The sequence below is a fragment of the Tetrao urogallus genome, assembly GCF_951394365.1.
Source record: "Tetrao urogallus genome assembly, chromosome: 14".
Classification (NCBI taxonomy): domain Eukaryota; kingdom Metazoa; phylum Chordata; class Aves; order Galliformes; family Phasianidae; genus Tetrao; species Tetrao urogallus.
The window spans coordinates 16,815,487-16,830,744 of NC_136827.1; the positions used below are offsets into that span (position 1 = coordinate 16,815,487).

The following is a 15,258-nucleotide window of genomic DNA, read 5'->3' on the forward strand; positions in this document are numbered from 1 at the left end:
CTCTGACAAGTTTTCTGTTGTGGTCACTGATGTCCTACTCACATGCGCTACAAATTTTGGCATCCTTCCCAAATGCAAACTAAAATCTTAGAAGAAAGGGCTGAAAGCTTTGGTTTTTAATCTCATAGCTCCCGCAGCGTTCCCAGAATACTTTTTAATTATTTTCTTGCATGCTGCATGCTGCCTGTGGCTCTGACTTTCTCCTTGGACCTTCCTGTGCCTGTTGTAACATAGTTTTGCTCAGAGCTTTCAAGCATGCGTTTTCTCATGCCTGAGACGTTGGGTCCCACAGCTGTGGGTGCTCGGGAGCAGAGGAGCTGTCAGGTCACACCGTGGCAGAGCCTGGTGCTGACAGCATGGCCTTGGTGTGCAGCCATGGAGCTGCTGCCCAGCAGCCCTCAGAACCCCCTACGCATTTCTCCTTGCAAAAAGTTTGAGGCCGTTGCGTTCCATTCTGAATGTCTTCCCTCCTTTCATCCCCATTCCTCCTTCTTTTCCCACCACTGAAGTGCTGTGAGCAAAGCCCCTGGTGGCTGTTGCCGATGTCAGCACTAACCTCCTCAAAACTGGTAATCCAGAGAGACTATTAGGAAGCAGAAGGGTAAGGCTCTGAATCACAGCCCTCAGCTCTCTCCTGACGCAAGGGGACACGTCTGCATCACTTATGCTCTGGCATTTGGAAAGTTCGCCTCAGTCACAAGAGCTAGTGACTGCCTGTTTTTCTTTTATTAGTAGAAGTTTGGCATAGGCTCTGGAGCATGTGAGTACGTCCTGCTGGCCACGCAGATAAGCCAGCTCTGTCTCATGGTGCACACATTTGGCACCATTGCGTTAGAGCATCAGCTGAAGAGCATTGCTGCCCACTGATAAAAATAGGCCAGGGCCTGGGTGCTGTGCAGCATGGCAGCCCTGCCGTGCCAGGTCCTGTGCCTGTGGCTTCTGAAGCAGTGTGCATCATCTCAAGAACTGCAAGGTGACTGAACCTGCTCTGTTCTCCCATGGCCGAGCTTCATTGCATCAGCCTCACGGTTGCATCAGTTCTGATTAGAGGCTCTGAGGCTGTGACAGATGGCAAAACTTGCTTGTTTAAAGAGCTCTTCGGAGCTGGGAGGGATTCAAAGTTTTGGACCCCATCCAGCATCCATTATCTTCTCAGTGACCGAAGCCACTGAGCTGTTGACCTCGTGTCTCATAACGTGGTGATGTGCAGTCAGTGTTTTCTCTTTGTTGTGGCGTGTCTTCGTTAGCTGTCGGCACTGGGAGGCCGAGGGGAGGTGGCTGTGTGCTCAGTGAGCGCCTGCTGGCTGTTGGCAGCTTCCTCCCCTGAGGGCCCCCCATCACCAGGGCTCTCTGCAGACCCATCTCCCCACCTTTCTGTCAATCACCAATGGCTAAACCGTCCTTATGTGGAGCTGGCCTTTGAACTGTCTGCAAGGAAAGTGTTGAATTGTCAAAGCCTCTTTTGTTCCGTGTTGTCCCTCCTGTTTGGTGTCCTGAAGGTAGCAGCACCGCTCGGCTCAAAAGTTTGTGTTTGCATCCAACCCTCGTGAAAAGCAAAGCCAGATTTTGCTTGCGACTCCAGATTCCCCTTATATTTAGAAATGAATGTGGGCAGCTTCAGTGATTCACACGCAGTTTAAATGGCAAAAAGATTGAATTTCAGCGTGCGGCGGCTGATGTAAGTGACACTGCTGGGAGGGCCCTGGCTGCTTTGCAGAGGCCGTGGCCGTGCTGTGCTGCAGTGCTCTGGGGTCAGGGGTGACACAGCCGGGCTTGGGCAGAGCCCCTGGCCTCGTAGGAGCTCGGAGTGGATCGGGCAGCGTGTGTGGAGGCTTGTGGGGGCAGCTCAGCTCTGGGAGGGTCAGCTGCCTTTCTTCAGCCTTCTCCATATTGCCGAAATGGGGACAAAACCCAGCCAACAGAGCTCGGTCACTTGGAGCCCTGGTGGAAGGGCATACTGCTGAGGGCGCTGATGCTGTAGCAGCTCTGAGCTGAGGGGGTGGGCTGGGCTCATCTCTGCTGCACAGGCTGGGGGGCGAGGCGTCCTCCAGGTTGTAGGTGCTGTCACCTAATGTCTTATGGCTGTTCTGGAAGTCTCTCCAGCCACCCAGGGGTGGGTGGGAATTATGGCTGGGTGATGAGCTTGTGCTCCAGGCAGTTCCTCTCATCGTGCAGAAATTGGTGTGGAATTGAAACCATCTGTCTTATAGCAGCAGCTTTCTCCGTCCCCAGGAAATAGATGGAGAAGTTCTGTGAGAATGGGCTTTGGGCAGGGGCAGCAGGAGGCTGCTGTGCTGGGCTGGGACTGTCTGCCCAGTGTGGGCTCCTGCTGCCAGCCCATGTCCTGCCCCCAGCACCTGTATGGTCACCTGCAGCGCAAAGACACTACTGGAAAACAAAAGACAAAAACAGACAACGCGTTCTATTTTCTGTGTGATTTAGATCTGGAGATGTGCTGCTTCCTTTTCTTTCTTCATGTACCCACACGTGAGGCTTTAAGTAATGAATTCCTTTGCAGCCCGTAGAGAGCAGGACAAGCGTCCTGTGTGGCGTTTGTAACCGTGCACAACGAGCTCCCACCACAAGTGGGAAGTGATGCTGGAGTGTCGTGGCGTGAGCAAAATGCTTCCTTCTGCGTCTGCTAAGAGACAGCAGAGCAGTAATGACAGCAGTGGGGAATTCAGGGTTAACACTGCACTGAGCTTGCTGGATGCTTTTATGGGCGCTATTTCACACTTACTCTGGTTCGTATGGAAGTTTGCCCTTGTGAGCAAACTGCATCCATCATTTAGGTGGCAGACAGATGCTGCCTCTGTAATGCACTGCCATAGCTGTGTGCGGGCCGGTGAGCGTGAAGGTCAGGGAGAGCTGCTTATCAGCACAGAGTCTTTGCATGTGAGCAGCCATACGACATCACCTGCTGTTCCATGAACCGTATTTAACAGCTCCTGGATGACCTTTCGAAAAGACGTCTGGTTGGGAGCTGTTGGCTCAGCTCCACCAAAGGCCTTGCCATTAATAAGATGTTTTTCGGTTTGTTTTTAGGTTTTTGTTTGCCTTTTTCTTGTGGGGGCTTATCTTTAATCTGTTAGAATTGCCTCCTTAGGAAGGTCATGCAGTGGAAAGTTGCCTTGGCATCGAGAGCGAAGGATGGCGTTCAGTTGTGATTAATGCGAGGCACGTGATGTGAATGTACGTATCTCCAATGGTTACTGTTTCAGGAGTTCCTCTTTCTGTAAATTAAACTGAGGGAAACTCTGTAACTCCTATTCAATGCGTTATTTTCATTCATTTTAAAATTCCACTATATTTACCCATTCCTTTAAAATTCAAAAGCACGTCACGCGTGTCTGTGAGGTGAAGGTACTGCAGAGCTGCCTGTGGCACCTCGTGGTGTCGGCAGCTGCACCCAGCAGCAGTGCCTGGCCGTGGGGCTCAGCCTGCAGGCAGGATGTGGTGCTGTGTTGCCGTAGGGTCCTACTGCTGTTTCTCCTGAGGTCTGGAGGGGTTTCCCGTGGTTCCACTGAGGTCAGAGCGTGGCTGTGTCCTGCTGCTGCCTCCTGCCCAGCAGTGCTCAGTGCATCCCTCACTGCCTCTGTGCAGGGTTGTGCTCTTTGCTCTCAGTACTCTGAGCCTTTAAGTGCTGGTGTGAGATGCCCGTGGCCAGGCTGGTTCATGCTGATGTGCTGGTGGTTTCTAAGCTGCCTGTTTCTAATTGTTAGCAAAGAGTCGGGAGCGGTGTCACCCGCTTTGTTTATGGCGCTTGGTCACCAAGCGTGGCCAGTGCAGGTCCTGCTGTGCGACTGGTGCTGCGCGTGGCTGCAGTGCTGGGGCAGGGAGCCTCAGCCCTGTCGGAGCTGTGATTTTTCTGCTGAGTCCTGCAGGGATCTGTGGTTGTCTTCTCCTGGGTCGTGTCTGTGCACTGCCATCACCGCTGTCATCGACTGCCGCGCTCCCCCGCACCCTGTTTAGTGCTATGCTTTGAGTCCAGCTGCCAGGATCGTTGCTCGTGACTGATGTTTTTCTTTTCTACCCTGTTTTTTTGTCCCGTGCAAGCGAGCATGTCCTGTGTCTGGTGATGAAGTCGGCTTCCCTGAGAAGCGCCTGCTGGGGAACAGCTTGTGGTCTCTGGGGTTTGGAAGAGCAATGAGAATGGGACGTGATGAGCGTCCGTGCAGCTGGCTGTGCGCTGTCGGTGCTGAGTGGTACGAGCTGGGATTGTCTGCACTTGGGTTCACTTGTTTACTTTTTTTCTTTTTTCCTTAGATCCAAAAACTGCCACTGAAACCGAAACTGAGATCTGCGCAGAATGGGAGATAAAGACCATCACCAGTGCCCTGAAAACGTACCTGAGGTAAGGGAAGCGAGGCTGGTCTGTCATGCAGCTTCAGGACCAGTTCCATGATGATCAGAGACATTACTGCCTATTATTTAACAAAAGCATTTATAAACAAAGAAACTGCCCTTAGAGAATTCATTCTTTTTCGTTGACCCTCTGGCATGCTTGAGTAGGATGGGGGGAATATTCTCAGCTTTCTGATAAGAGCATGTATTGCATGAATGTAACATCAGGGCTCCTTCTCGCATGCCCTGCTCTGGTGTAGGCTTTTCTCTGAGCCTTTCACTGCGGGCTTCAGCCTGAGGAGTGCGTGGAGAAGGTGAGCACAGTGCTCCTGTGAGGGCTGTGGCAGTTGTCGCAGTCCCTTCTCAGAGCTGGGTGCTAAGCTTTATGTAAGTAATAATTTCCATATGAAAGCTGATGCTGTTATCATGTGCGTTATCTTCCAGAAATGTTAGTTTCTTGGCAGCAGTCAGTATCTCATTCTCAACAACGTGCTTCTACCTGTTGTGACTGCAGGTTTTTGCTTTGTGTTGTCCTTCTGTGTGTTGGGTTTTTGGTTGGTTTTTTTTGAGAGGCAGAGAGCAAGAGAGAAGCTAAATCCAATTAGAGCGATGAGTGTCATTAGCTGGGTGGATCTCAGCCTAGAAAATCACAAAACACTGCATAATTTTGTGTGATTGGCAACCTTTGTTCCAGAGCTTGAACTGTTTGCAAGGCAACAAGGAATGTCAGCAGCACCAAGATGTCCCACTGAAGGGATGTGGAAGTGGGAGGGAGAATGGGAAGTGTAATGGGAACAGTGACTGTTAAAGTTTTATGACTGGGCTCGTTTCTCTTTTTAATTTATTTTTAAACTTACTCAGAAATCACAGACTCACTGAGGTACAAAAGCTTTGTTTTACTGTGGTACTGAAGGAATGTCAAAATTAAAAATGAATTTAGTATGGTACAAAAAAAGAGAGGAGGAATAAACTGAAGGTGCTTCAATAAGTCTTGCGCCTTCTGATGAGAGGAATCAATTGGAGTCGTTACCGCTTCGTTCTGCTCTCAAAAAACAGAGCTGAATTTACGGAGATTGCAGAGCTTTATTTCTGCAGTTCTGTGGATGGTGTTACTCACTTGTGCTGTGTGTGATACCTTTTTATCTTCCAGAATGCTTCCAGGGCCGCTCATGATGTACCAGTTTCAAAGGAGCTTCATCAAAGCAGCAAGTGAGTTTGTTGATGTTTACAGCATGGGGCCAGAAAAGGAACAGGACTTGCAAGCAGCTGAGCATAACCTCTACCCTGCTGCTCTCCCACTGATCTTAAATCTTGGAGACCAGAGCAAGAATTGAGATACAAGGGGCAGGGTGCTGTGTGGGACTTTCTGGATAAACAAAAAGCACGTGGTCATGTTTAGAGGAGGGCTGTCTGATGGCAGCAGCTGGTGGTGCAGGTATTTCTTCTTCTGACCATCAACCTCCAAAACGAGCGAGGCTGTTGTTTGAAACGACACCTACACCGTTCTGATTTTATCAGTTGCGGTTCCAGCGTCTGAGCTCCTTTCCTTTGTCTGCCCTGGGAGCATGCTTTGTGTGGGAGCAGGTGGCTGTCAGAGCTGTGTGCTGCGGGGAGGGCTCACGTCGGTGGTCACATCGGCAGTGGCCTCCTGGGAAGGGATGGAGGCAGGGGCTGCTCGCATGGCTCCTGCTCGGGCTCTGGGGCAGCCCCAAGACTGCAGGCTGCCACTTCCCAGGCGCTGTGCTGAGTGCACGCTGTGCTCAGAAGCACGTTGGATGGGATCGTGCTGCTGCTTCCCATTGTTGAAGTCAGAGGAACGCTCCGGTTACGGCCAGCCCGTTCCCTGATCGCAGCTGACTTTTCATGTGGCTGGCATCTGCTCTCAGCCCGTTGTCCCAGCCCGTTGGTTTCTTACTTTTTCAAACAACTGATTGGAGCTGGTAAAGAGAAGAACTGCTGTGGAGGATACCTGCAGTGTGCCTGGTGTAGGTTAGAGGTAGGGGTTGGGAGCCTTGGGTCCCTGGGATGTCTGTGTGGGTTACTGTTTGGGCCCGCGTGCCCTTTTCTATAATAAACCCCTGATGCAGAGATGAATCATCTTTTATTTCCAACACAGAACTGGAGAATCAGGAATCCAGGGTGTCAGAGATCCACAGCCTTGTTCATCGGCTCCCGGAGAAAAACAGGCAGATGCTGCACTTGCTCATGAACCACTTGGCAAAGTACGTATATGACTGATATGTTTTTCTCTCCATTTTCCACTTCCTTTGAAAGTTAACAGTGATAAAAAAAAGTTTCCTTGTGTTTGTGGTGTTGAGTCATATCTGGTTGACGACCAAGTGGAAACCTGTGTGTGAGTGAGATGGGAGAGCAGGGCAGCCCAGTGCCGTCCTGCAGCGGTGTGGCAGCGCTGTGTTGGCTGCAGGTAGAGCCAGGTTAAGATCTTTGCGGGGGTTCAGACCGAGCCTGGGATTAAAGGACTGACAGGTATTTCTTTGCAACAATAGGAGACTATTCTGGGGCGTATTTTCTGCCTTAAAGCTACTTAATTCATTAATACTTCTAGGTTACCTTAAAGCTTTTCAAGGGCAAAGGAACTGGGTGATTTTTTTGCCTTCAGCGATAGAGCTGACCTGTAATTTCCCATCTTCCTGCTCCTGCTGTTTGCCATGGAAACCTTTGATTAGTGCTTAGGAAGTGAAAGCATCACAAGGTGTTTGTGCCAGCCCGAAGGCTGCTGGGTCGCTGGGTGAGCAGAGGGACTGGGCAGGACCCACAGACCTGAGCCTTTCAGAAGAAAGTCTGGGAAAACCCAAAGTTATCTATTTCGGAGAAAAAATAATAAACGGTACTTGAAATGTGCTTCAAAACGACTCCAGATGCTTTCTGATGACATGTGTTTGTATCTGTTCCATGGACTCTCCCCAGCAAGGCTGTTAAAAACTGAAGGGCTTGTTTAGATCTCAGTTTCAAAACCTTCTGCATTTATGGGCTGCAACCAAGGGAAAGGCAGTTCCAGGTACTCCCATCCGCCAAGTATGTGCAAGGAGTCGCATAGCTGCTGGAGTGCTTTTCATTTAAAGGGAAACCCTGTGGTATTTGAGTGTGAGATGCGGAGCTGGGGAGGCAGGTAATACAATGGGCTTCAAGCTGTTTTAATGAGGAAGGAACTAAAACAAAACACAGACAATGAGTGGTAGTGGTGCTTGCTATATTAGGAGGAGAAACAGCTTACAGTGTTCAGTGGGAAAAAAATGATCTTGGAGAAAGGCAGGAAGCTGTGGGGATCAGAGCCTGTTCTGTTCCAGCAGCGCTGGGGCTGACCACCCTCAGCAAGCTCAGGGCACTCCTGGTGTGTGTGTGATGGAGGAAGGGCCGTTGTGTGAGGTGGCATGGGATGCCCCTGTGGGCAGAGCAGCCAGATTCCACAGCCAGGTGCTGCTCCAGAGGGACAGGGCTGTGGACAGGGAGGATGACACCGGCCCCAGTCCTGCTCCTCTCCTCCTGCCCCATGGCATCCCACTGGGTTTGGGGTCCCTGCAGGTGAGCTGGCAGAGCGCACAGCCAGGTGGGGGGCTTGCAGGCGGTGTGAGGTGTGGGTGAAGTTTTGCATCTGCAGCAAACGGTTGCAGGGAGGCAGAGAGCAGAAGGAGGGGTGTCCTGCAGGGGGGGTTGGGTGCTCTGGGTGGGCTGATGCGAGGGGCAGCCAGCAGTGCTGTCAGAGCAGGCCAGGCAGGGCCCTGCTGCAGCTCTGGGAGGAGATTGCCTCATCTTCTTCCTCTTTTTTTTAAGTAACATACGAATAATCAAGATTTGCATTTCTATCAGATGAGCTAACAAATATTTCTCATAGTATTGATGTGGAGATCTCTTACACTAAAAAAAGAACCCACTGTGGGTCACACAGAGGTGTTCTGTGCCGTGTTTTGTTTGCATGTTTTGCTGTTGCTTACTGAAAAGGGAAACCAGGCTGCTTGTTTGGCACTGCTTGCAGTGGTAAGAGAGCCCTGCTCACACAGCCCATGCAAATAGCAATTATTATACAACTGAAACCTAAGCCAGGATAAGCACTGCTGAAGTGGTGGAGTTGGGCCCTTCTCGCTTCCACACCTCTTTGTGCTGCCTGTGAGCAGGGGCTGCATCCCCTGAAACACAACTTGAGCTGGGACTGTCAGTGCTCCTTCGTCGGTGCCCAGAGCTGCCCGTGTCCTCCTCTGCTCTGCAGACACCATTTCCAGGGAAATTTGCCATTATTATGTTAATCTCTGACCTGTGAATTGATGAAACCTTTAATTTTCTTTTCTGGGACACGCTCACATTGCTGGGACCTTTGTGATAAACCCAGCTGAATTATTGTTCCTGAAAGATCAAGACCAGTTTGATCTGGTGCTTTCTCAGGAGGATCTGTGCTGAAAAGCCCGACCTTGTGCCCAGGAGACTTCTAAGGATGCTCCAGGAACGTCACTTCCAAATGCTGCTTTACTGACAGCATGCAGCAGCTCTGGTGAAGCCTGTCATTCCCTGGCCTGTCAGCTGAGTTAGCACAACACAGGCTGCTGTGAGCTCAGGGGCGGCCATGCTGGAATCTGGAGCTGATTGAGAAAATTGCTGGTTGTGTTAGCAGAGTTACAGTGCCATCCCCATCGCTCTGCTCTCCTTTAGTGTGCTTTGTAGGTGCAGAGCAGGAGGTTTTAGAGCCTATTTTTGTGCATTTTTTTCACAGCTGGGCTGGTGCTCGCTGCAGTAGGCAGGGCTGTGTGACAACCCTGTGCTATGCCCACCTTGGGCTGCTGCCCACTGCATGGCATGGCTGCTGGTGCCCGGCCTGTGGGGCAAAGCTGCCTCTGCTCGGGGCATGCACACCTCTCCTTGCAAAAGGTCAGAGCAGTTATTGGGGTTGCAGCAGAAATGCGTGTACGTGTGTTTAGCAAAATTAATTATCTTTAATCATTCACAGCTGTGGCCTGGCCAGCAGTGACTCGTTCCCTCTGTTTTTGCTGTGGTGGTGTTTTCTAGTTCACGTGTTTTACCGCCGTGGCACTGATTGCCATCTCCCGCCCAAAGCATTTCCCACGTATCAGCAGCGATGGTTCCCATGGCAGATCCAGCAGTAGCAGCAGGACGGGGCTCTGCCCGACCGAGTGCTGTTGGCAAAGGAGGGGGAGAAGGAATCTGCTGGGCTCCTGTGCCCAGAAGTGCAGCCTGGTGCTTGGCGTGGCGGCTCAGAGCTGAGCTGGCCATGCTGGCTCTGCGTGGCGCTCGGTGCCTGGCAGCACTGGGATGCACAGCGCAGCACCGGGGCGGCCGCTTCCTGCGCTTTTCCTCCGGTTGTTTTCCCCGTCTTCCCCCGAAGGTGCAGCAGCGATGCGGCTGACGCCTCTTGGCACGGCAGGTCTGATTTCATCCCCGTGGCAGCTGTTTATGTTGCTGTCTGGTAACTATTCATTTGCTTGATTTATGTATTACTTCCAGTAAGTCATTCTTGTCCAGGACGTTCTGGAAATTTCCACTAGCCTCTGAGGCCTTTAAGATACGCTTCTCTTGTATGTTCTTGGCCTGATTTGGCTGCCAAAAGAAAACAGCGAGCGAGATCTCTTGACCTTGCATGGAAAGTGTAAGCAGCGTTCCTCCCTCGCCGCTCTCCCTCTTCCTCGCTATGGGAATGGCGCCCGCGCTCCGCCAGCCCCGCCACGACTCGGCTTCTGCATGGGGAGCTGAGTGCATGTGGGGCGTTGCGGTGATGCACGGCATCTGGGTGCTCACTGGAGTGGCAGAGGGCAGCGTTTGATGGAAGGAAGGTGGAAGGTCTGTGTCTGGCCTGTGCAGTAGAGATGGACCTCGCACGCTTTCTTGCTACCGCCCTGTTTCTGTTTTTCTGCCATTTTCATGCTGGGCTGAGCTGGGTGTGGGTGCAAGCACTGCCTGCGTGTGCCCTACAGTAGAATCACAGCTTGGAAAACAGCTCTCAGATCCCCAGCCCGGCCCGCCGTGCCCACTGAGCGTGTCCCCAAGTGCCACATCTCCGTGGTGCTTGGACACCTCCAGGGGTGGTGACTCGACCACCCCCTGGGCAGCTGTGCCAGTGCTGTTGGAGTGAAACAGTGCACAGAGGAAGGAAGGAAGTGAATTTAGACTGATCACGATTATTAAAAAAATAATAATAAAAATGTAGCAGCAAAAAAAAAAAAAGTTGGCAAGAGTGCCAGGAGCTGATGAAAGTGGTACAGGAGCCAAAGCAGCAGGCACAGGCTGAAACGTGGGAAATTCCATCTGAATGTCAGAAAAAAGCCTTTTCATTCGGAAGGGGGCAATTGCTGGGTGCCAGGGGGCTGCGGAGCCTCTGTGCTGCGGGATGTGGGATGTGGTTTCAGGTGTCCCTGCTGGGCTGGGGCTGGAGCTGGTGGGGTCCTGTGTGTGGAGCTGTGCTCCTCTGCTTCCTTTGTGCTGTGGGGTAACGGGTTGTGTTCCTCTTCCCTGGCTTTAAAAACACAGCTTTGAGCTGTGTTAACTATTTCAAATTGTCTTCTGGAGCCGAGCCCGCAAAGATCAATAAGAATCCCTTTTGCTGTAGTGCTTTGACATTATTAGCAAGTATAGCCAGTTGTCTGTTCGTGTTTTGTTGCTGAGTCGGGGGGGGGGAAGGGAATCCCAACCCAGCCCAGCAGCGCTCGAGCTGCCTGCAAAGGGCAGGATTGGGGCTGGCAGGCTGCAGGAACCGCTGTGTGCAGCGCCGTGCCCCCAGCAGTGCAGGGCTGTGCAGAGCTGGGGTTTGTAGTGCTGGAGACGGGCGGTGGTGGGGAGATGGCTCAGCAGATTAGTCTGAAATCGTAGCGCGACCGTGCTGCATGGCTAATCTAATTACAGCAGCTAACTGGAACCACCTGTAGCTGCGTGGAAAGACAAAGGCTGCGGAGGGCCCTGCTCCCCTCGCAGCGCCTCTGGCGGGGCTCTGCTGGCGCTGGGCTCCGCCAGGCTCACACGCATCTGAAGCATTAATGAAATCTGCATGTTTTTACCGTAATGGCTTCGTTTCCCCTGTTCTCTTCATTTTTGTGTTAGGCTCCTGGAGATACGATTAGCTTTAATGTAGTTTGTTAGAGATGTAGTTTTCTAAATAGGACAGATCTGGGGGGTGGAAACTCCAGGGTTGCGGGGTGCTGGCCGAGGTGCAGTGCGGGCACTGAAGGCAGCAGACGTGCCGTGGAAATGCGGCAAGTGCGAGCTGCAGATCTCGAATGGAATGTGTCTGCGGAGCCAAAGGCTGAGGTCTGCCTTCCTTTGCTGCTCGACTCCCACTAAGGTCAGCCCTGGAGCGAGCCGAACCTGCGCAGCATGAGGCCGCAGGGCTGGGGGGAGCAGGGCTCGCCCTGCACGGCACTCACCCGCACGCCAGCATGGGAACGGGTTTGTCCTGTGCAAAGCTGGCAACAGGGAAAGGGTGCATTGCTCTCAGAAACAAGCAGATGCAGGCTGTGCAGCACAGCGGGGCTTTGCAAGCACAGAGGAGTGTCCCTCAGTGCTTTCCCTGCCTCCTGCGGAAACCATTTGTGTGCTTGGGTCATGCAGAGGAAGAGGAAGCACTTAAGCAAGGTCAGCGGATGTGTGAGCCTCTCCAGCAATTGCAGGCGTTGTCTCCTAAGATCTTGCATCTGTCTTCAAATGGCCAGAGCCCGTTTTTCTGCTGTTGCTATAAATGGCCGTAATGCGATGGCCAGGCCCTGCCGACACTGGGCTGGGATGCTGTGCCGGGTGGGCACCGAGCTGCCTTGTGCTGGGAAGGCATCCCCTACCTGCTGGGGTGTTCTACCCAATGCTCAGGGTGAGGGAGATCCTCCCCACTGCCAGAGCCTTCCTGCACCTGGAGGGGTGGCTGTGGTGCCTGGTGTGAGCTGCTTCTCCCACTCTGTTGGCCCCTCAGTGGTTTCATTGTTAATGGGAAATTCTGCAGAATGAAAAAAATTAATAATCCTGTAGGTGTTCTCTGTGTTTCTTGTACTCAGCTTCCCGTAACATGTAAGTGAGCAAAGAGTTTTGTTCTACTTCTGCAGATGAACTCTTCACCTCCTAAAACTAGATTGCCAAGAGATTAGCAGTTTGCTTTTGCTAGTGGCTTTCTTTCCATCTTGCTTCGCCCAGCAGGCCCGGTGCATTCTGAAGGACCTCTGCTCTAAGCTCTGAGGAGCACACATTGGAAGCTGCAGCATCTCTGAGCAGGTTGGCTCTGGTGTCCCCAGAGGGAGTCCTCTCTCTGGATCTGATTCTGATCTGATTCTGATTCTGATCTCTCTGATCTGATTCTGGGTGGGTTACATTGGACCAGGGCTTGTGCTGGTGGGGCTGGCAGCACGTGGCTGCGGGTGTTGACACCTTGACACCAGGCGCTGTGACCTCCAGGAGGGATTCTGTGGGGTAGGCATTGGGGGTGGCATGTAGTTACTTGGATTCTTTGTAATTGGTTATCACAGTGAAACTGAAACCGTGTATAGAAACAGGTTGAATCAAGACTGAGCAGGGTTGTTTTTGTTTTTTTTTAAGCCTATCCATTCTCTCTTGGTGCTTTATTGCAGTGGGCTGTGCTGATTTTCTTGTTGCAGTGTGAAAGTGCTGGTGATTTCTGCTCTTGTCCAAATACCAGCCCATGTACCATAAGTGGCAGTGCCAGGGCATGGGGGCACGGGGACACCAGCACTGCTGCACGGGCACAGCCAAAGCTGCACTGCAGGGCTGTCCCTAATGGGAGAAGTGACTATTGTTATTGTAATTAGAAGAAAGATGTAATTAAGCGTAATGGGCTGAAGCTCTAAATGAGCTCTGTGCTCACACACAGAATTAGGGAAGGAGCTGAAGGTTGGGGTCGGGGCGTGCACTATGGGAGCTGCACTCGGTGCTGTCCCTCCTTCCACGAGCGTGTGCTGTAGCGGCAGTGCGGGCTGCAGTGTCCCCCATTGTCACCCCCCTCGTGCCCCTGCTCCTGCAGTGCATTCCCCCTGAAATCTGGCATCCAGCTCAGCTTGCCCAAAGCCAGAGGTGCTGCCTATAGAAGTGAAGGTTTGCTTTGCAAAGCCTGTGCTGCAGCACCACACGTGCTTTACTTGCAAGTCGCAGCGTGCACGGTATTCACTCTGATGAGCTTTACTGATACCAAAGTTAGCGTTTGGCCTGTGCATCTGTTCAACGTGATACCAGCACTTTTATTGCCCTGGGAGCGAACCCAAGCCTCCAGCTGTGGCCAGATTCACCCGCGAGAAGAAGGGAGCCTTGTTGCAGCGGGACGGCTCCCAGCGAGCAGCGCAGAGCAGGGAAACCTGAGAGCCGTGAGGCTGCTGGCTGGGCAGCGCTGTGCTTCTCGGTGTTGCAGCCGAGCACTTTGTCAACTGTTTTTAGAATGTTTCTCCTTGTCTGTGCTGGAAGGCTTTGTGCTTCCCTGGCGATCCATTCTCCTTCCGGACCTGCTGGTTGCATCCCATCCCAGCAGCTCATAGAGCCTTTTTGGCCCTGGGAGGCCATATCCAGGCCTTAATCAGCACAACGGGGTAAGCGAGGGCCATGCAGTGTGCAGGTGTGTGTCCTTTCTGTGTCTGTGCTCTGTGGTTCGGATGCTGGAGCTGCCCCAACTGTACTGCAGCCCATCCATGCCCTGCTCCAGCCCTGCGCACGTGCTGTGCAAGAGCTGCTGCTGAGTGCAAAAAAAATCTCCTTAGAGTAACTTAGAGATGCATCTGTGATCATTGTCCTTGGTGCTGTCTTCAAGCTTGAGCTGTTTCTTTCCTGACTTACGTTTGCTTTTGACAAAACTCCACATTAGGGCCTCCCGATTTTGGATCACACTGGTGTTCCCATTGATGACCTCACAGACGATCCCCCTTCCAGCTCCAGGCGCCTCGTGCTGTGATACGACACTCCAGCAGGCTGCCCCAAAGCTGCTTCTGCGTCCCCGCAGGCAGAGCTCCTGGGCTGCATGCTGGGCACCCCTCTGCAGCTCTGCACAGCAGTCCCCAGTCCTGGGTGCCCTCTGTGCCCTTCTCCCAGCAGCACCGCCTCTCTGTGCCCCCTCCCGGCCCCCTCCCCTGCCCCATCCCGCTGCCCCCCTGCAGTGCTGGGCTGAACACTCGTCCCGCTCCCACCTACACGCTCATCAGCCGCAGCCCAATTAAGCTCCATAATGTGCAGGGATGACTTGAATGCACCCAGGAACATTTCCCAGAACTCATTAGGTTTTATCCCATAAATACCTTCAATTGTGTGCTCAGGCAGCTGCCCGCTCTCTGTCCGGGGGTGTGTGTGACCCAGATTGCAGGGATGGGACTGGGGGAGTTGAGGGGGTCCTGGTTGCCCTTGGAAACCCCCCAGACCCCCCCCCCCCCCCCCCCAGTGCTGCTGGGTGCAGCAGTGCCTCTGCCACCCAACTGTCTGTGCTGTCTGTGCTCGTTGTCTGTAATTCATCTCCACGTTCAGTGTGCAGCAAACTGCCGTAGCAGCCTGAGCAGCAGTAGGGCTGCTCACCCCCCATCAGGTTTTCATGTTAACTGGAAGCTTTGCTGGTGGTGATAGACGTGAAATGTGGTTTGACCACTGTGTAGCAGTGTGGTGTAACAGTGTTGTTTTCCATCCTATAGAGCTTGTTAGGCTGGCTGCATTGTTTTTTGGGACACTGGGGCACTACTGTGGTGTGGGCTGGCTGCTGTGCAGGGCTCCTGGGGTTTCTCACACCACAGCCTTCTCTGTGGGTCAGTGGGCAGCGAAATGGGTCCCATAATTGGGTTTCTGTACAAGTGAGTAGGAGCTGTGGACCAGGCTGGACAAACTGGGTTTGTTAACACCTGTAAAATAAAGGAGTGCTGGGGCAGCATTTCCCACAGCTCGCCATGCCTCGCTGCAGCGCGTTTGTTACCTGATGCTGATTTCAAGCCTGTG

At 52.6% G+C, this 15,258-nt stretch overlaps 1 protein-coding gene across 1 annotated transcript in view; it reads left to right on the top strand.

Annotated features, from left to right (window-relative positions):
• Positions 1 to 15,258, top strand: part of ARHGAP26 (Rho GTPase activating protein 26) — a gene marked incomplete at both ends in the record, with an annotated part of 98,020 nt that overhangs the window by 53,435 nt on the left and 29,327 nt on the right. Inside the window, 3 exon segments of the mRNA XM_079542440.1 lie at positions 4,267 to 4,354; positions 5,495 to 5,553; positions 6,461 to 6,566. Of these exon segments, the coding sequence (XP_079398566.1) occupies positions 4,267 to 4,354; positions 5,495 to 5,553; positions 6,461 to 6,566 (253 nt within the window).